The 13900-nt window shown below is 43.7% G+C and overlaps 1 protein-coding gene across 2 annotated transcripts in view; it reads left to right on the top strand.

Moving 5' to 3' along the window:
- TTC7A (tetratricopeptide repeat domain 7A) overlaps positions 1–13900 on the top strand; it is a 176334-nt gene that overhangs the window by 109759 nt on the left and 52675 nt on the right. For both annotated transcript variants that reach the window (XM_065630962.1, XM_065630963.1), the window contains 2 exons: positions 4399–4515; positions 8051–8148. In XM_065630962.1, the coding sequence (XP_065487034.1) occupies positions 4399–4515; positions 8051–8148 (215 nt within the window). The remainder of the gene's footprint in view (positions 1–4398; positions 4516–8050; positions 8149–13900) is intronic.

The following is a 13900-nucleotide window of genomic DNA, read 5'->3' as shown; positions in this document are numbered from 1 at the left end:
ATGTTGCACTGTAGACAGTTGCTGGAGTTGCATGACTATTTTTTTTTTTTTTTCAGCCTTTCTATGCCTGTGCTTTACAACTGGTGATGATGTTCTATTGAGACTTTGTTATGATTTTATGAGAGATTTGCTTTTTTCCTATGTTTCTACTGTTCTCTCTCCTGAGAGAGACAATTGCATCTTCATCCAAAGAAGTTTATATATACTTGCTGTGAACAGTAAGCATCAGAGTGATGGAAAGAACTTAATGTGTTTCTTTTTAATGTTTAACTGCAATGTTTAAATATACTATTCAATGATTGCAATTGCCTGCAGATAAGTAAGCCCTCTATATCCCTACTAGTGTGAAAGGGAGGAGGAACCCTTAATATCTCCCTCCTGTATCGTAGTTTGGCTGTTAATAGATTCTTCATTCCTATATTCTACTTCACAGTATTATGAGTGGTATCTTACTGTGTTCTGAAGTGTTATTCAGTTATTCAGCTATCATAAGTCAAATGAAGCACCTGATTGGGAACAGCCAGCAAGGATTCACCAGGGGCAAATCGTGCTTGACAAACTTGGTTATCCTCTATGGCAAAGTAACCTGCTCAGTTGATGTGGGGTGAGCAGTGGACATTGTCTACCTGGATTTCTCCAAGGCTTTTAATATTGTTTCCCACGGCCTCCTCCTAGAGAAACTGATGTGTTACAGTCTAGAGAACTGTTCGGTGTGATGGGTGGGAAACTGGCCAACATGCGTACCCAGAGCATGGTGGTAAACAGCTTCTTTTCAAACTGGCAACCAGTGACAAGTGGGGTCCCCCAGGGATCAGTATTGAGCCCAGCATTGTTTAATATCATCGCAAGTGATCTGGCTGACGGGATCAAGTGCACCCTGATGAAGTTTGCTGATGATACCAAACCGAGTGGGCAAGTGGACACTTTGGGAGAGCCACTCTGCAGGAAGACCTGGGTAGGCTGGATGAATGGGCTAACAAGAACCTTATGAAGTTCAACAGGGACAAGTGCAAGGTCTTGCACCTGGGAAGACATAACCCAGGAGTGCAGCACAGGCTGGGACCTACCCGGCTGGGCAGCAGCGCTGCGGAAAGAGACCTGGGGGTCCTGGTGGACAACAAGGTCAGTGTGAGTGAAGAGTGGGCTGCTGAGACAAAGAAAGTCAATGGGATGCTGGGCTGCATCAACAAGGGCTTCACCAGCAGAGACAGAGAAGTCATTATCCTGCTCTAAGGAGCATTTGTCAGGCCACACCTGGAACACTGTGTCCAGTGTTGGTCCCTGCTATGAAAAAAGCTGTGGACAGGCTGGAGAGGGTCCAGAGAAGGGCCACAGGTGATCAGAGCACTGGGAAGCTGCCATGTGAGGAAAGACTGAGAGAAGTGGGTTTGTTCAGCCTTGAGAAAAGAAAGCTTAGGGGAGACCTTATCACCATGTTCCAGTATTTAAAGGGTGGCTACAAAGAAGATGGAGACTCCCTTTTTACAGGGAGTCACATGGAAAAGATGAGGGGTAATGGGTACAAGTTACTCTTGGTGAGATTCCGAGTGGACATAAAAGGAATTTTTTTTTATTGTGAGAACAATCGGCCACTGGAATAATCTCCCCAGGGAAGCGGTGGATTCCTCAACACTGGACACCTTTAAGATTCAGCTGGATGAGGTGCTGGGTCATCTTGTCTAGGCCGTGCTTCTGCCAGGAGAGGCTGGACCAGATGATTCTTGAGGTCCTTTCCAACCGGGGATTCTATGATTCTGTGAATGTAGTATGACTCTTTTCTTCTCTAGGCCTAAGGCTCCTTGACCACCATTCTTATGCTACGAGGAGGGTCACACAGTGCTTTGGAAGGTCTTCCATTTTGAAAGTTTGTAGCGGTTAAAAAAATATTCTCCATGCTTAAGATAGTGTAGATTGTTCAGTGTAGTAGTTTCTTGAAGTAGTAGAATATTTTTAGTAGATTAATTGCCAGAGGAAGGCGATGATGCAGTCTCACCCCTCTGCACAGCACAGTCCAAAGAAGCTCACTCACAAGCCTGTGCATCGAACCATAGCTTCTATTTGTGCATTCACATTGCTTTCCAGATATTATCCTGTCTTGCTGAAAAGGCTTTAAGGACTATAGAATTTACTGTGCACACAGTGTAGCTGCTGCAAAGATTATTTGCTTTGATACTTATGCATCTGCATTTACTTATAAATCTCCATTTGACTAGTTTCAGCTTCTAACAAATCCACGGATTTTCTGATACCTTTTCTTTTGAATCAAAGACTCGCAATTAGATACTTCTCCATGTAGGTGCTCACAGGCTGGGGCAAAGTAATTTCTTTGCTGCTCCTCAGTTAAACCAGATAAGCTGAGATTCTTAAGCCTATGATGAAATATGTTTTTCTATCCCTCGGCTCACTTGGATAACCTTTTTCTGAACCTTACCCCATTTTTAGTATTCTTTCGGAGTTAAAGAGCAAGAACTAGAGACAGCATTGTACTAAGTGTGTTGCTGATGCTGTGAACAGGAATAACAACATCTTCCAGCTCTTACTTGACTGTGCTTCTCTACGTGGATGCTGAGCATTGCTTGACCTCGACTGCGTTGTTTTTCAGGAACTTCACGTTTGTGAAGCTATCTTTTATAATGCCATTACACTCCAGGGTGTAACCTTCCGTCCTTCTACTGTGTTATACACTGCTTGCTCCTAAGGGCTTGATTCTGTATTCTGTGATATTAGAACAAGCTTTGCTCTTATGAGCCTGGTTAACCCAGGGATACAGAGCATGTGTCACTGCCCAGTTTCCATTGCTACCACTCCTTTGAATTCAGTCTCATTTTTATTTTCCTAAGGGTGCATCCACTGTCATATTCTTTGTCCCAGCAAAATCAGTCTATGGATCTAACTTCAAAATAACTACCTGAATCATGAGGGCACTTCCTTTCAGTTAGGGTGTCAGCATCTTTGAGAGCAGGAGATGTTTTTATTAATGTTTGTTTTGTTTAGATCATTAACAAGAAAATCAAAGGTAAATATAGAATAGGGATATAAAATAGTAAAGCACAAAGACAAATTTCCTTGATTATACATCTTAATCTTGCTTTCCTAGCCTAAGTTTGTAGCTGGGGAATTTAGTTGGGTGCTTGTCCTGTGAGGTCAAAGTGTAGCAGCGGCTATGAGCAGTTGGGTGATATTTTGGTGACTCTTTCCCACCTGCCCCCCAGAACAAAACCAAACCAAAAAAAACCCCAAAACCAACAAAAAACACCTAGTATTTGTTAGTGCAGAATGGGATTGCCATTTTAGCACATTACTATAGATATGCACCACAGTGTCTTGGCTGCAGATTTCTAATTATTGCAAGTGAAGGATCTCTTAAGCAGCTGCCAAGTCTTTTCTAACATCATCGATGCAGTTGCTGTTGTCTCTGAAGTTGTTTGGATTCCCCAGGAGCCTGCAGGTCACATTCACGAAACTGTTTTTAGGATTTTTAACATGTAGCTGTTAATGTATACATGTACGTACATATATGTGCATCCAGTGGATTAATCACTAGCCATATCGAGCTAACTCAAAATGTCTAGATCTTGGACTTTCTGAAAACATTTAAGGCAGAGAGGTAAATTTACATTAGTAAATAAGAAATAAATTCAATCATCTTGGCAATTAAAAAAAAATAAAATGGGTGTTGTGACAGATGGTGTTAAAAGCCATGCTAGCAGCAAATGGTAAGTTGTGTCATTGCCAAATCTGTCTTCTAACCTCTGCTTGACCTAATCCTGCTGAATTCCAGTGGTCTGCACAAATACCTATTCTCTAGGTATAATAATAGTAGCAGCAGTTACACCACCTAGAACAAGAATGTACAAGGGCTATCAGCTGTCTTGCCTGTGGGCATGAGGTGATCGCCAGCTGGGGTTAAGAAAATGCGTTTCCTTCCTGTGAGGCATTCCATGATTGTCTGCGTATATTCAGCACGTTGAGATTTTTGTCTGAAATTTATTATATAAGCCAGTGCCATGGGAAGATGCCAGACGAAGAAAACAGTCTGGCATATGTATTACGGCAATTCCTTTTTATTCTATTTTTAATTCTGTCCAACATAAAATGAGATTCACTGTATGTTTCACCTTGTTAGCTTTGCTTTGCAGTGCATTGCTTTTAACACTGTCCTGCCAGCTTTGTGACACAAATTTGACTGCAGCTGAGGAATACTGTTAATCCTTTCATCTCCTTGTGGGGAATCATAGTTGAGCCAAGTGAAATGTTTTGTGCTATGGTGTTTTATTTTATTGCTGCATATACAAAGCAAGTAAAAATGGTGATTGCCACGGTCTTGCTAGAGTGATACTGATTCTCTACGTTTATGAGATGACAATAAAACAGAAGTTATTCTTTTTCATCTTGCAGCTTACTCTTCACCAAGGTAAAACTGGAATGGGTACATAAAGGACCTGAAGAGGCTCTAGTGACATGCAGGCAGATGTTGCAGATGTGGCAGATGGTATATAATGTTTTACAGCACAGGTAAGCTTTTTCCACTGTCTGACAAGTTCAGATTTCTTAATAGAGATGCAGTTATCTTCTTTAATTGTCTAGATACTTAAGTTATTTTGCAAAAAGGGTAATAAACAGTACTGCTAAAAAGAAACATAATATTCCTAGCTGTTATTTAAAAAAACAGCAAGATTTTATTAGCCATGATTTTAAAAAAAAGAAAAATACACACACACCCAAAACTAAAAAAAACAAACAAAAAACCAACCGCAAGATTTTAAGATTGAAGTAGTTTGAACTAGGAGTTTCTGATCTGAATGTTTAAATGTCTAAACATCTCTATCCATATTCAAATGTCCAGAATACGGAGCAGATATGTTTTTTTCCTTCCTAATAGTCTGAGCATCCATCAGCTATTGTTCACAGCCTGCAGTAGCTGGCATCACCCAGGAATGTGTGGGGGTGACACAGTCCTGAACTGAGTAAGCCAAGGAGAAGCACGCAGCCAAGACTGTCACATGCTGTGGTTGCATGCCAGTTGCATAGCCTGGTGCTAACTGGGCAGGGAGAGGACTGAAGGATTGTAGCATCTTTCTCCCTTGTCCTAGTAAATCTGCCTGTAAACAGTTCACTGCTTGTTCCCACCGTCTCATCTGCTTCCTCTCCAAAAGGAGAAGTTTAGAAAGCGGGGAAGTTACCAGGTTGGGTTTTGTTCCTTCCCACACCCTTTGGATATTGTCCCAGTCATACTACCACTGTGCAACTGTCTTGGGAATGTTATCCCAAGACTGTACTTATCTCTTGCCTGTAATGTCGATAGAGGTTGTGTTTGACAGGGTGGACAGTGTTCTTGCTGGCAAGTCATGACAGCAGACTGATGAAGCATGTATTGTTCTACAATTTCTGTATGCATTTACATAAGCTTTATAAACACCAGAAGTATATGTACAGAAGGATGCATGTCTATACCCAAGTTGCCCTTGAGGGATTATTAGTAATTCCTTGTTGGTTTAGCTAATGAGCAACAGACCAAACACAAAAATCAAGATGGTTGCGTAGCAGCAGAGAAATGGTCTCCTGCATGCTGGAATCATTGATTGCCTTAGTCTCTTTAGCTAAGGATTCAGTCGTGTACCTCTCACATGAATAATCTTTATACCCGTGAGTAGTCCTCATGAAGCTGATCAAATCCACGCTGAACAATTATGACTAAGATTTACTCTTGCAAGGAGGGGCTGCAAGCCTGAGACTGAAGGGAGTACATTGGAAAACAGTCAAATAATTTTGGACTGCATTTGAATCACAAGCTGTGTTTTGGCTATTATACTTAAAAAACAAAGATGCGATAGCTTTAGAGACTTTTGGTAGGCTTTAGCCACAGAAGCCTAAACAAAACAAATTGCTTTGGTTTTGCTTTTAGAAACTCTTAATATGTATTTCACTGCTATTCCCAGTGGGGCTTTTTGGCTTTTTTGAAAAATACTTCATAAAGCATTTTCTGTTGGGAAGTACTGCTTGAGAGGTAACAAGAATGAACTTGGCACTTGCCGTTTTACACTGGATTCGGTGACCCAGGAAGCCCTTTCTATTGAATTGCAGCAGTATCAGCTAACAAATATGTAAAATATTCCAGGTTGGGCTTGCAAAGGGACTTAAGGGGAATTCTTATCAGTGAGACTTGGACACAGACATTTTTTAGGGCCTCTTGAGAAAGAGAAGCCTGTATTTACATGAAGTTGAGAGCTGTTGCACCCAATACAGGTTACTAGTTCAATCAGTAGCTAATCGCCCACACAATTAAATTGCCCTTTAGTTATGTTTGATTGCATTTTTCTGGCCTAAGTTTCCCGCCTTTGTAATCTTACAATGACTCTGCTAGACCAGAGAGTCTTTCAGGGCCCAATATTTTCTCCCCAGGCAGCTATTCATATGCCATGCTCAAGTCCCATCTCGTCTTTTTTCTGGTAAACTGGTGCCTCTGCAGTCTCTTGCAATCAAGTGCTTCCTTCAGCAGTTTTTGTGACCATTTTATGTACTGTCTCAGCCACCTTTTTAAAACGTGGGCAGTGGCGTGGCAGCGCGTCCCACTGTCAGCCTTTCCAGTGTCGTATGCAGAAGGCAAATCATTTGGCTACTGTCCCTTCTGTGGTGGTGCCTGGAAAAGCTTTCTTGGCAGAAGGCCTCGGACTGCAGCTTTGAAGGAGCAGTTCATTTTCAGCCCTTCTCCAGCACAACAAGTAAAGCTGTTGTGAGGGGCTGTTTTGCACAATGCAGTCCGCTTGGTTTCAGGCTGGGATTATGGGGGTATCGGTGGGGAAACCAGTGTGAAAGGCAGGGAGGCCCAGTCAAGGCCTGAGATTTGTGCAGAGTCAAATGCCGAAGAATTTGGGGTTCATTAACAAAAACTGTAATGTTTGATCCCAAAGCCCAAGTAAAAAGTTAATTAGCCGTTATAAGTATGATTACCACTATGATGAACAACAGTAAGTGGCTTTCAGTCCTAGATTATTAGCTGGAAAGGACAAGACTTGGTTTATCTTTTGCTGTTGTTTCCTGTGATAGCAGAATAATCATGGTTAAAACCAAATGGCAGTCCCAAGCTAATTCTTGTGCTAGATTAATGCAAATGCAAGGGAATCCTGTGCAATCCCTACTAAAGGGACTGATCAAGCTGGAAGACGGGGTGTCCACAGCAGTAATGACAGCTTGTTTCCTCGCAGGAGTAGTGTCCAAAGGCAGAGCTGCAGGCTTGGAAGTGTGCCAGAAAAAGTAGCCAGGGCAGTCACTTTTCCTTTTGATATTTTGTCCCTTAATGGATGATGAGAGGAGATATCATCACCATCTGATCCTGGGGGCATGGCAGACTGTGTGGTGACAGGAAGGCTCAAGAGATCTGTATTAAGTGATTTTCATTAGGCACACGATTATTTTATTTTGGAGTTTCCCTTTGGAAGACCTCTGCTGTGAGGACACAAGTCTAGTAGAAGAGCAGACCAGACAGTCTTCCTTTAAGGCTGTGCTGTGTGGTAGCTTTTATCTTCCTCCTCTGTTTGAACAGAACAAAGGTGGAAGAGAAGAAAATAATTCCTTTGAAATGAAGAAATTAGCACCTGGGTGGAAAGTCGTAATTGGTCTGTTTCAAAAAGATCAGCACAACAGACCTGTGAACAAATCCTTCTGCAGACAAGCCCAAGGGCTGGTGGCTCTCCCCAGGTGTGGGGTTGCTGGTTGGCCTCCTCTGAGCTGGCTTTTAGCTGCCAACATGTTTCTCATCCAGTGGTTTGCAAAAACCCCAAAAGCCAAATGGACTAATAGTGGCGTGTGCCCTGGAGCGCTTGCTGGGCACTGTGTCTCTGAGCTTCCTCTCCTTCAGCAGGGTGAGGGTGTTAAAACAACACATTCAGTAAGCTTATTGCCTGCAACTGGAAGACTTGAGTTTTCAGTTCCAGTGGCAGCTAGATGAGACTATTGCCTGCTTCAAGGAGAACGTTGTCTCTCCACTAAAAGGTGGCCAGGTAACACCTTTTTTTTTTTCTTTTTTCTTTTTTTCTCTCTCTCTTTACAGTGGCTCTGAGAAAGGAAGCAGCGTGACTGAAACACCAGTGATCAAAAAGCATAATGGACTGCATCTCACACTCCCAGATGCTCACGATACTGATTCTGGTGAGAAAACGAGATTTGTACTTTCCCATCCTAAATGCAAGCTTTTGTGAGAGGGGAATGTTTTATTTTCTTCGGTGAGATGGGAGGGGCTGCACGCATGTGTGTTGCTGCGCTGGTGGGCAGGAGGTCCAGATCTGTCTCCAGGGCCATCTCTGTTGCAGAACATGTCACTGTGGTTTGTCTGTACCTTGGCTTCCCCATGTATAAAACAAAGATACGGGTTCCTTTTTTCTTTTATAAAGCTCTCTGAGATGAGCATGGAAGTCATTAGATAGGAGTTCACTATACTTCTGCAAGAACTGTATGATTCAGTCTGTCTTTTTTTTTTTTTTTCCCCTTCTCCTCCTCCCACCCCCAATTTAATCCTTTTTACATGTCCTGATCAAGCCAGCTATTGTTGTGAGTTTGGAAAGCTGAGTGAGAGTGTTAATTCCTATTAGAAGGTGATTTGGTTTGGGATTTGTACATAAACCTTGTGATGCTGTTTTAATGGTAAATACACATTCACAGTAACAGATACAGTCAGATGGAAATAACTGCGACATCGAAGCTAATCTTGGCAGGAAGGGGAAAGGAGGCTTTCAGAGAGTGCTGCTGACTTGTGATTTTATCATAAGTCTCATGATAGTTGATGCTTCCTCTGAAACCCTAACTCTCGAAGTCAGATGATTATGTGAGAAACTTGCCTTTTAATTTGGGTTTGTTTTTTAGGGAAGCAACTTTCTACCCTTGTGGATGTAGAAAAACACTTGTAAAAAATGAGCCTTACAGACTCAGAAACTGGGCAAGATGAATGCAAAAGCTTATTTACAAAAAATACAAAAAGAACAGCTAACACTTAAACAAGTCTCATGCTTTGAGACTAGGGAACTAGGGTTTGTCTGAGTCTTAATCTTGAACATTTGAAATTAGTAAAACTGAAGTCACATGCTCAGCACATATGGCTGAGATAGAGGACAAGTTCTTATGTGTTGAGTACATGGCTTGTATTAAATAATGTGTGTTTAACCCCCATTTACATCCCCCAATGGTTAAAAAGCATTACCAGGTTAGGTCTTGAGCATACAGCCATCAAAACATTATTAACCGTGCCTGCTCATTTGTTTGTAGTGTTAAAACCTTAGGGTCCATATTTATGATATTGTAATCCTACTGATTCTATACACACTTGTTTATGTAATTTTTAATCTGTTTATTCCATTTCCAGTTCCATTTTATTGCCCTTTGCTGAGATGAGCCTCAGTATTTTGTATAGTTTTCTCATTATTTGTATGACAGCATTCTATAGTCATTAGCTTAATTAAAGAGAATAGGCCAAATTCAGCACAAGTAGATGAAGAGTATATATTAAATGAATATATGCTGTTTTGACATATTAAAAATTACCTGGAAAGGGGTGTGGAAATGACCTGAAAGTTTCTTGGTGATACAAAACCGTTTTGGATAGTCATCCCTTTGATAATTGTGAAATATCCCATATCATCCCTGATCCTGGGCAGTAAAACGGGCTTTCATTTTCAGCAAATATAGGAAAATGACTTGGGAAACACTGCAGGTAGTTTGCAGAATCCATCAGCCACTAGGTATTACTAGGAAAGCAATAAAAACAACAAAAATTATTTGCCACAGTACTTCTGTTGTCCATCCAATTCTCACTGTGCTGCCGAAACAGTTTGTGGCTTATGGTGGCTGGACTGTGGGGCTGAGCCTGGACTGATCCCTGCCCCTTCAGCCCCAGCTGGTGTGTAAAAGGCATTCTGGGTGTGGAACCCATGCTCTTCTGGAGTTCTCTTGGCTTGCTTTGTAACTGTCTGGAGAAAGGAGTGTGGCCAGGTGTGGGCTACACCCACGTCACAGCATGGTTTGAGATTTTGAGACCAAATTGTCACCAGCAGAGCCTGTAATATTTTGATGTGCGGGGGTGCCGCCCTTCTAAGACCTCGTTCCTGCCTCCTGCTCGCTGCTCTGCTGCAGATGAGCAGCACCTCTGCCAGAGTCACAGCGAAGCCCAGGCACATTTGGTGTCTGTGTAGTGCCCTCCTCAAAAAGCACTGGCGTTGGGTACCTGTCCCAGCCTGCTCTGAGCCCAGTTCTGGCCGCCAGCATGCCATGGAGCAGCTGCAGTCCAGCAGAAAGTGCTGTGTGCTGTGGTGCTGCCTGCCGGCAAGAGCAAATTAATGTGAAGTACAGGCTTTAAACCAGCTTTTCACATACCGAAAGCGATGCGTGCTGAATGCACTTTGGTTTTAGCCAAGAAATGTATTCCTCCTCCACTTGGAGAATGTAGGTTTGCATGCTAACACGGTGGCACCCACAATGAACGTGAGGATGGGGCTCGTGCTGAGACTACACCGCCCGCCTTATCGCAGGACTGGGCCCGGCTGCGTTCAGCACGGCTGTGCAGCTCGCTGCTCTGCCGGCTCCGGGCGCCGCTGCTCTCCATCGGCAGCAGGGAGGCAGCCGGGTCTGTTGGCCTGGTTGGGAGCCTCTTGCAAGACAGTGGGAGGAGATTGGAGGGTACAGCTCCAGCCCCGCTCTCCCTTGTGCCTCTCCAGAGCTGAGGCTGTGCCTGGCTACTTAGAAGGAGCTCCGATATTTTTGCATCGTTCTGGAACAGGCTCTGGTTCCCATCATGAAATCCCGTGGGAGCACACAGCAGTATTGCTGTAAGGCACAGGCGCTCTGTGATCTCTGGGCTCGTCAATGAAGGGGGGATTACTGCAGCTGGGTTTGAAGCTAGCCTGTCCCTCAGACCACAATGAGATTACTTGCTGTGCCAGAATCTTAGGTTTGCTGCCAGGAAGATTAATTCCTCTTTATTTTCTTCATCTTCTAACTGAAGCAGTGTTCCTAAGTAAATTCACTGATATCAGTCAGCTGCCTTGCTGTTTCATTCTTTTTCTGATTTAGTCTTATCTTATAATGCTCTTGCCCGAAGTGATTTAGGCTGGGGAATTCTGTGTTTCTTGTAAGCCTAGTAAATCTACTGAGGTACATTTCTATTTTGACAGCAATTTTTTCATAGATGCAAAATATTAAACTTGGACCTTTTTGGTCTTAACAACCCAGGAATGGTGCTTTAAAATTATTTAGATATATTTTGTATGGCTTGTATGCAGAACTCATCACAACAAAATCAATTTTGTTATTTTTATGATTTCTTTCCAAAATGTCTGGAACGCTTTATTGTAAAATGTGAAGTTTACATTCTGTGTAGTGGAACTGTTAAAAAGAGAAAGCGACTGCATTAAAATTACAAATTGATATGATATCTTCTTATGCAAACATTTGCATGTATTTTGAGGCATGACATTAAAGTTCTGTGAGGCGGGTTTTCTGGGCTTATTTAGCATGTAAAGATCTACATTTCCTTAGGAAGTGATGTTTTATAATGATACATTCAGAGACTTTTTTTTTTAATGTTCCTTGAAGTTTTTCAGGCTTCCCCCATCACCCTGAGGTCAGAGTGACACCGGTGCGATACGTGCCCCCTCCTCTCTCAGGACACAGCTGTGTTACAGGGATACGCTTTCCTGGCTCCAGTAGCCCTCAGCCCACCCCCAGGGTCACCATATTTCTTGCCTGAGATTCAGAGCTGTGGCTGAGCCTCTTTCAGTCCAGAAGGGCCAGGCTGGCAAAGACCTTCTCCTACAGAGTTTATTTGGGCAGACAAGCTTTAAGGAGCATTCCTATAAGTATTCCAGCAGACATGGGTTAGAACAGCAGCAGCAAATAATGGAATCTCATTTTGGTTGGAAGAGACCCTCAAGATCATAGAGTCCAACCGTTAAATGTGCAGGTATGGACTGGGATGGAGAGAGCCTTTTCATCTGGTGTGTGTGTGTCTAGAACAAGGAATGTATCTGTGTCTGAAGCTGGGCATGGATGGGAAGGGATTGGATAGTTTCTGCCTAGTGTGTTTTGCTTCCCTGTGTAGGCTGAAATGGAAAAGAAAATAAACATCAGAGGACTGGAATGCCAAAGGCTGTTAAAAGCAAAGAGGCTTCGCTGTAAATTGCGAAGTAACTTGGGTTCCCTTTTTATGGCCGTGCAGATTGAAGCCCGCAGCGCTGGGCAAGATCAGCCTCAAATCACAGGTTTTCCCCTCTCGGCAACAACTCAACTAATGAAGAGAAGGAGAACAGGAGCGAGCGTCTAGCTCGTGTTCCTTCAGGTGCAACTAGCTCATTGCAATATTCCTGTAAAGCCTGCTTTGTGAGGGAAGGATGCTTTAGTAGATCTTAAGTGGCTGTTTAGCCTCACAGCAGCATGTGAACCTCTCCAAAATGCACAAAGGTGCTTTGTAGTGATGTAGTCGCCTTGGATTGACTTGTAAGGAAAGGCGGATTTCCCTGAGCTCTGTGAGGATGTGAATAAAATACCAGCCCATCTGCCCACCCCGTGCAATCAGACCAGCATTGCATACAGGTGCTTGCAGGAAACACAGCTCCAGAAAGCCTCTCTGAAAGAGGGCAGGCTTGGCACAGAAGTGCTTTTGAAGCATATTAACATGATCAGGTGTGCTAATATAAGAATCTGGTTAGGCTGACTGCAAAATCCCCAAAGCCCATGTCATTTTTTCCAAGTTAGTTTGCCACCTAGAAGGCAAGAGGTCTGCCCTAACTTCAAAGTGCTCCTAATAACATCACTGGCTGTTCACCTGGCCATTTTCTTGTTACCTCTGCCTGCAAAGAAGCTGTCTGTGTTTGGGGGTGAGTGCCTGGTAGTTTTCCCTGTGTTAAACAACCCTTTTCTGACTTGGGATTCCTGGAAGTTGCAGTGAAATTTCTCCCAGGTGGAGGAAGGGATGGGGAAGAGGAGTTTGAGTGGGCAGGGAAGGGGGAGGAATCCCGTGCAGTGAAACAGGCTGAAGATGGATCCATTAAATAAACTGTTCAATATAATAAATTCTCCACGCAAAGCAGTATGGCTTTTACCCTGCCATTAAAGCCGTAATTACTACATTACTGCAGTGTCATCTCTTGGAACATTAGATCAGGAATGTCTTTGAAAATATGCAGGAATTTAAGAAATGCATCTCGGAAGAGCACATTTGCATTTTCCAAGGGAGCTGTGGGAGGCGCCTGTGCTGCGGGGCTGTTTTGAAGTTCTCCGCCTTAAAATGAATGACATTAGTTAGTGGTGAGATAATGGGACAAATATTTCCCATAGCCGTTTTTTAGGCTTCCAGTTGCACTTGTGGCCGCTCTCGGAGGCCGGCAGTGCCGGCTGCGGTACAGCTGTGGGCTGTATCCTGCCCTACGCCGCACGGGGGTCTTTGCGAAGAGCGTGGGGTGGAAACGAGCCTCTGCTTGCTCCCGGCAGAAAGCTGGGTCTCAGCTCAGCGCTCAGGAAAGTACTGGCCAAGGGGAGCACGGCCAGGGGACTGCACTGCTCTGCCTGCTGGCGCCCTGGCCCCAGGCAGTGGTGTGCTGGCCAGGTGGTGTGGTTTGGCAACCCTCTTCAGCACCTGCTGGATGGAAGAGCATGCTGTCCGTCTCAGACACACCACTTAGTGCACCTGCCCCGTGACAGGTTTTCTGCCTTTCCGTCCCTTCCTTTGCCCAGAGCCATTCCAGCTTCTCCCAGTACCTGTTTCTAGGCTCTGCTGCTCCTTCAGTGTGGCTGTGGTGAGCAAATGTGGGATTTTGACTCCAGGATCTTGCAGTCTGCAAGGTCAGCCTGTGAGGACAGATTGAAGAGTAATGCTAATGAGCACAAGTGCTTCAGTCGCAACAGCTCTCAGGAGTCT

The sequence above is a fragment of the Caloenas nicobarica genome, chromosome 3 (assembly GCF_036013445.1).
Source record: "Caloenas nicobarica isolate bCalNic1 chromosome 3, bCalNic1.hap1, whole genome shotgun sequence".
In the NCBI taxonomy this organism is placed as follows: domain Eukaryota; kingdom Metazoa; phylum Chordata; class Aves; order Columbiformes; family Columbidae; genus Caloenas; species Caloenas nicobarica.
The sequence above is the reverse complement of the archived record's forward strand: the minus strand, read 5'-3'. Positions and strand labels throughout refer to the sequence as shown.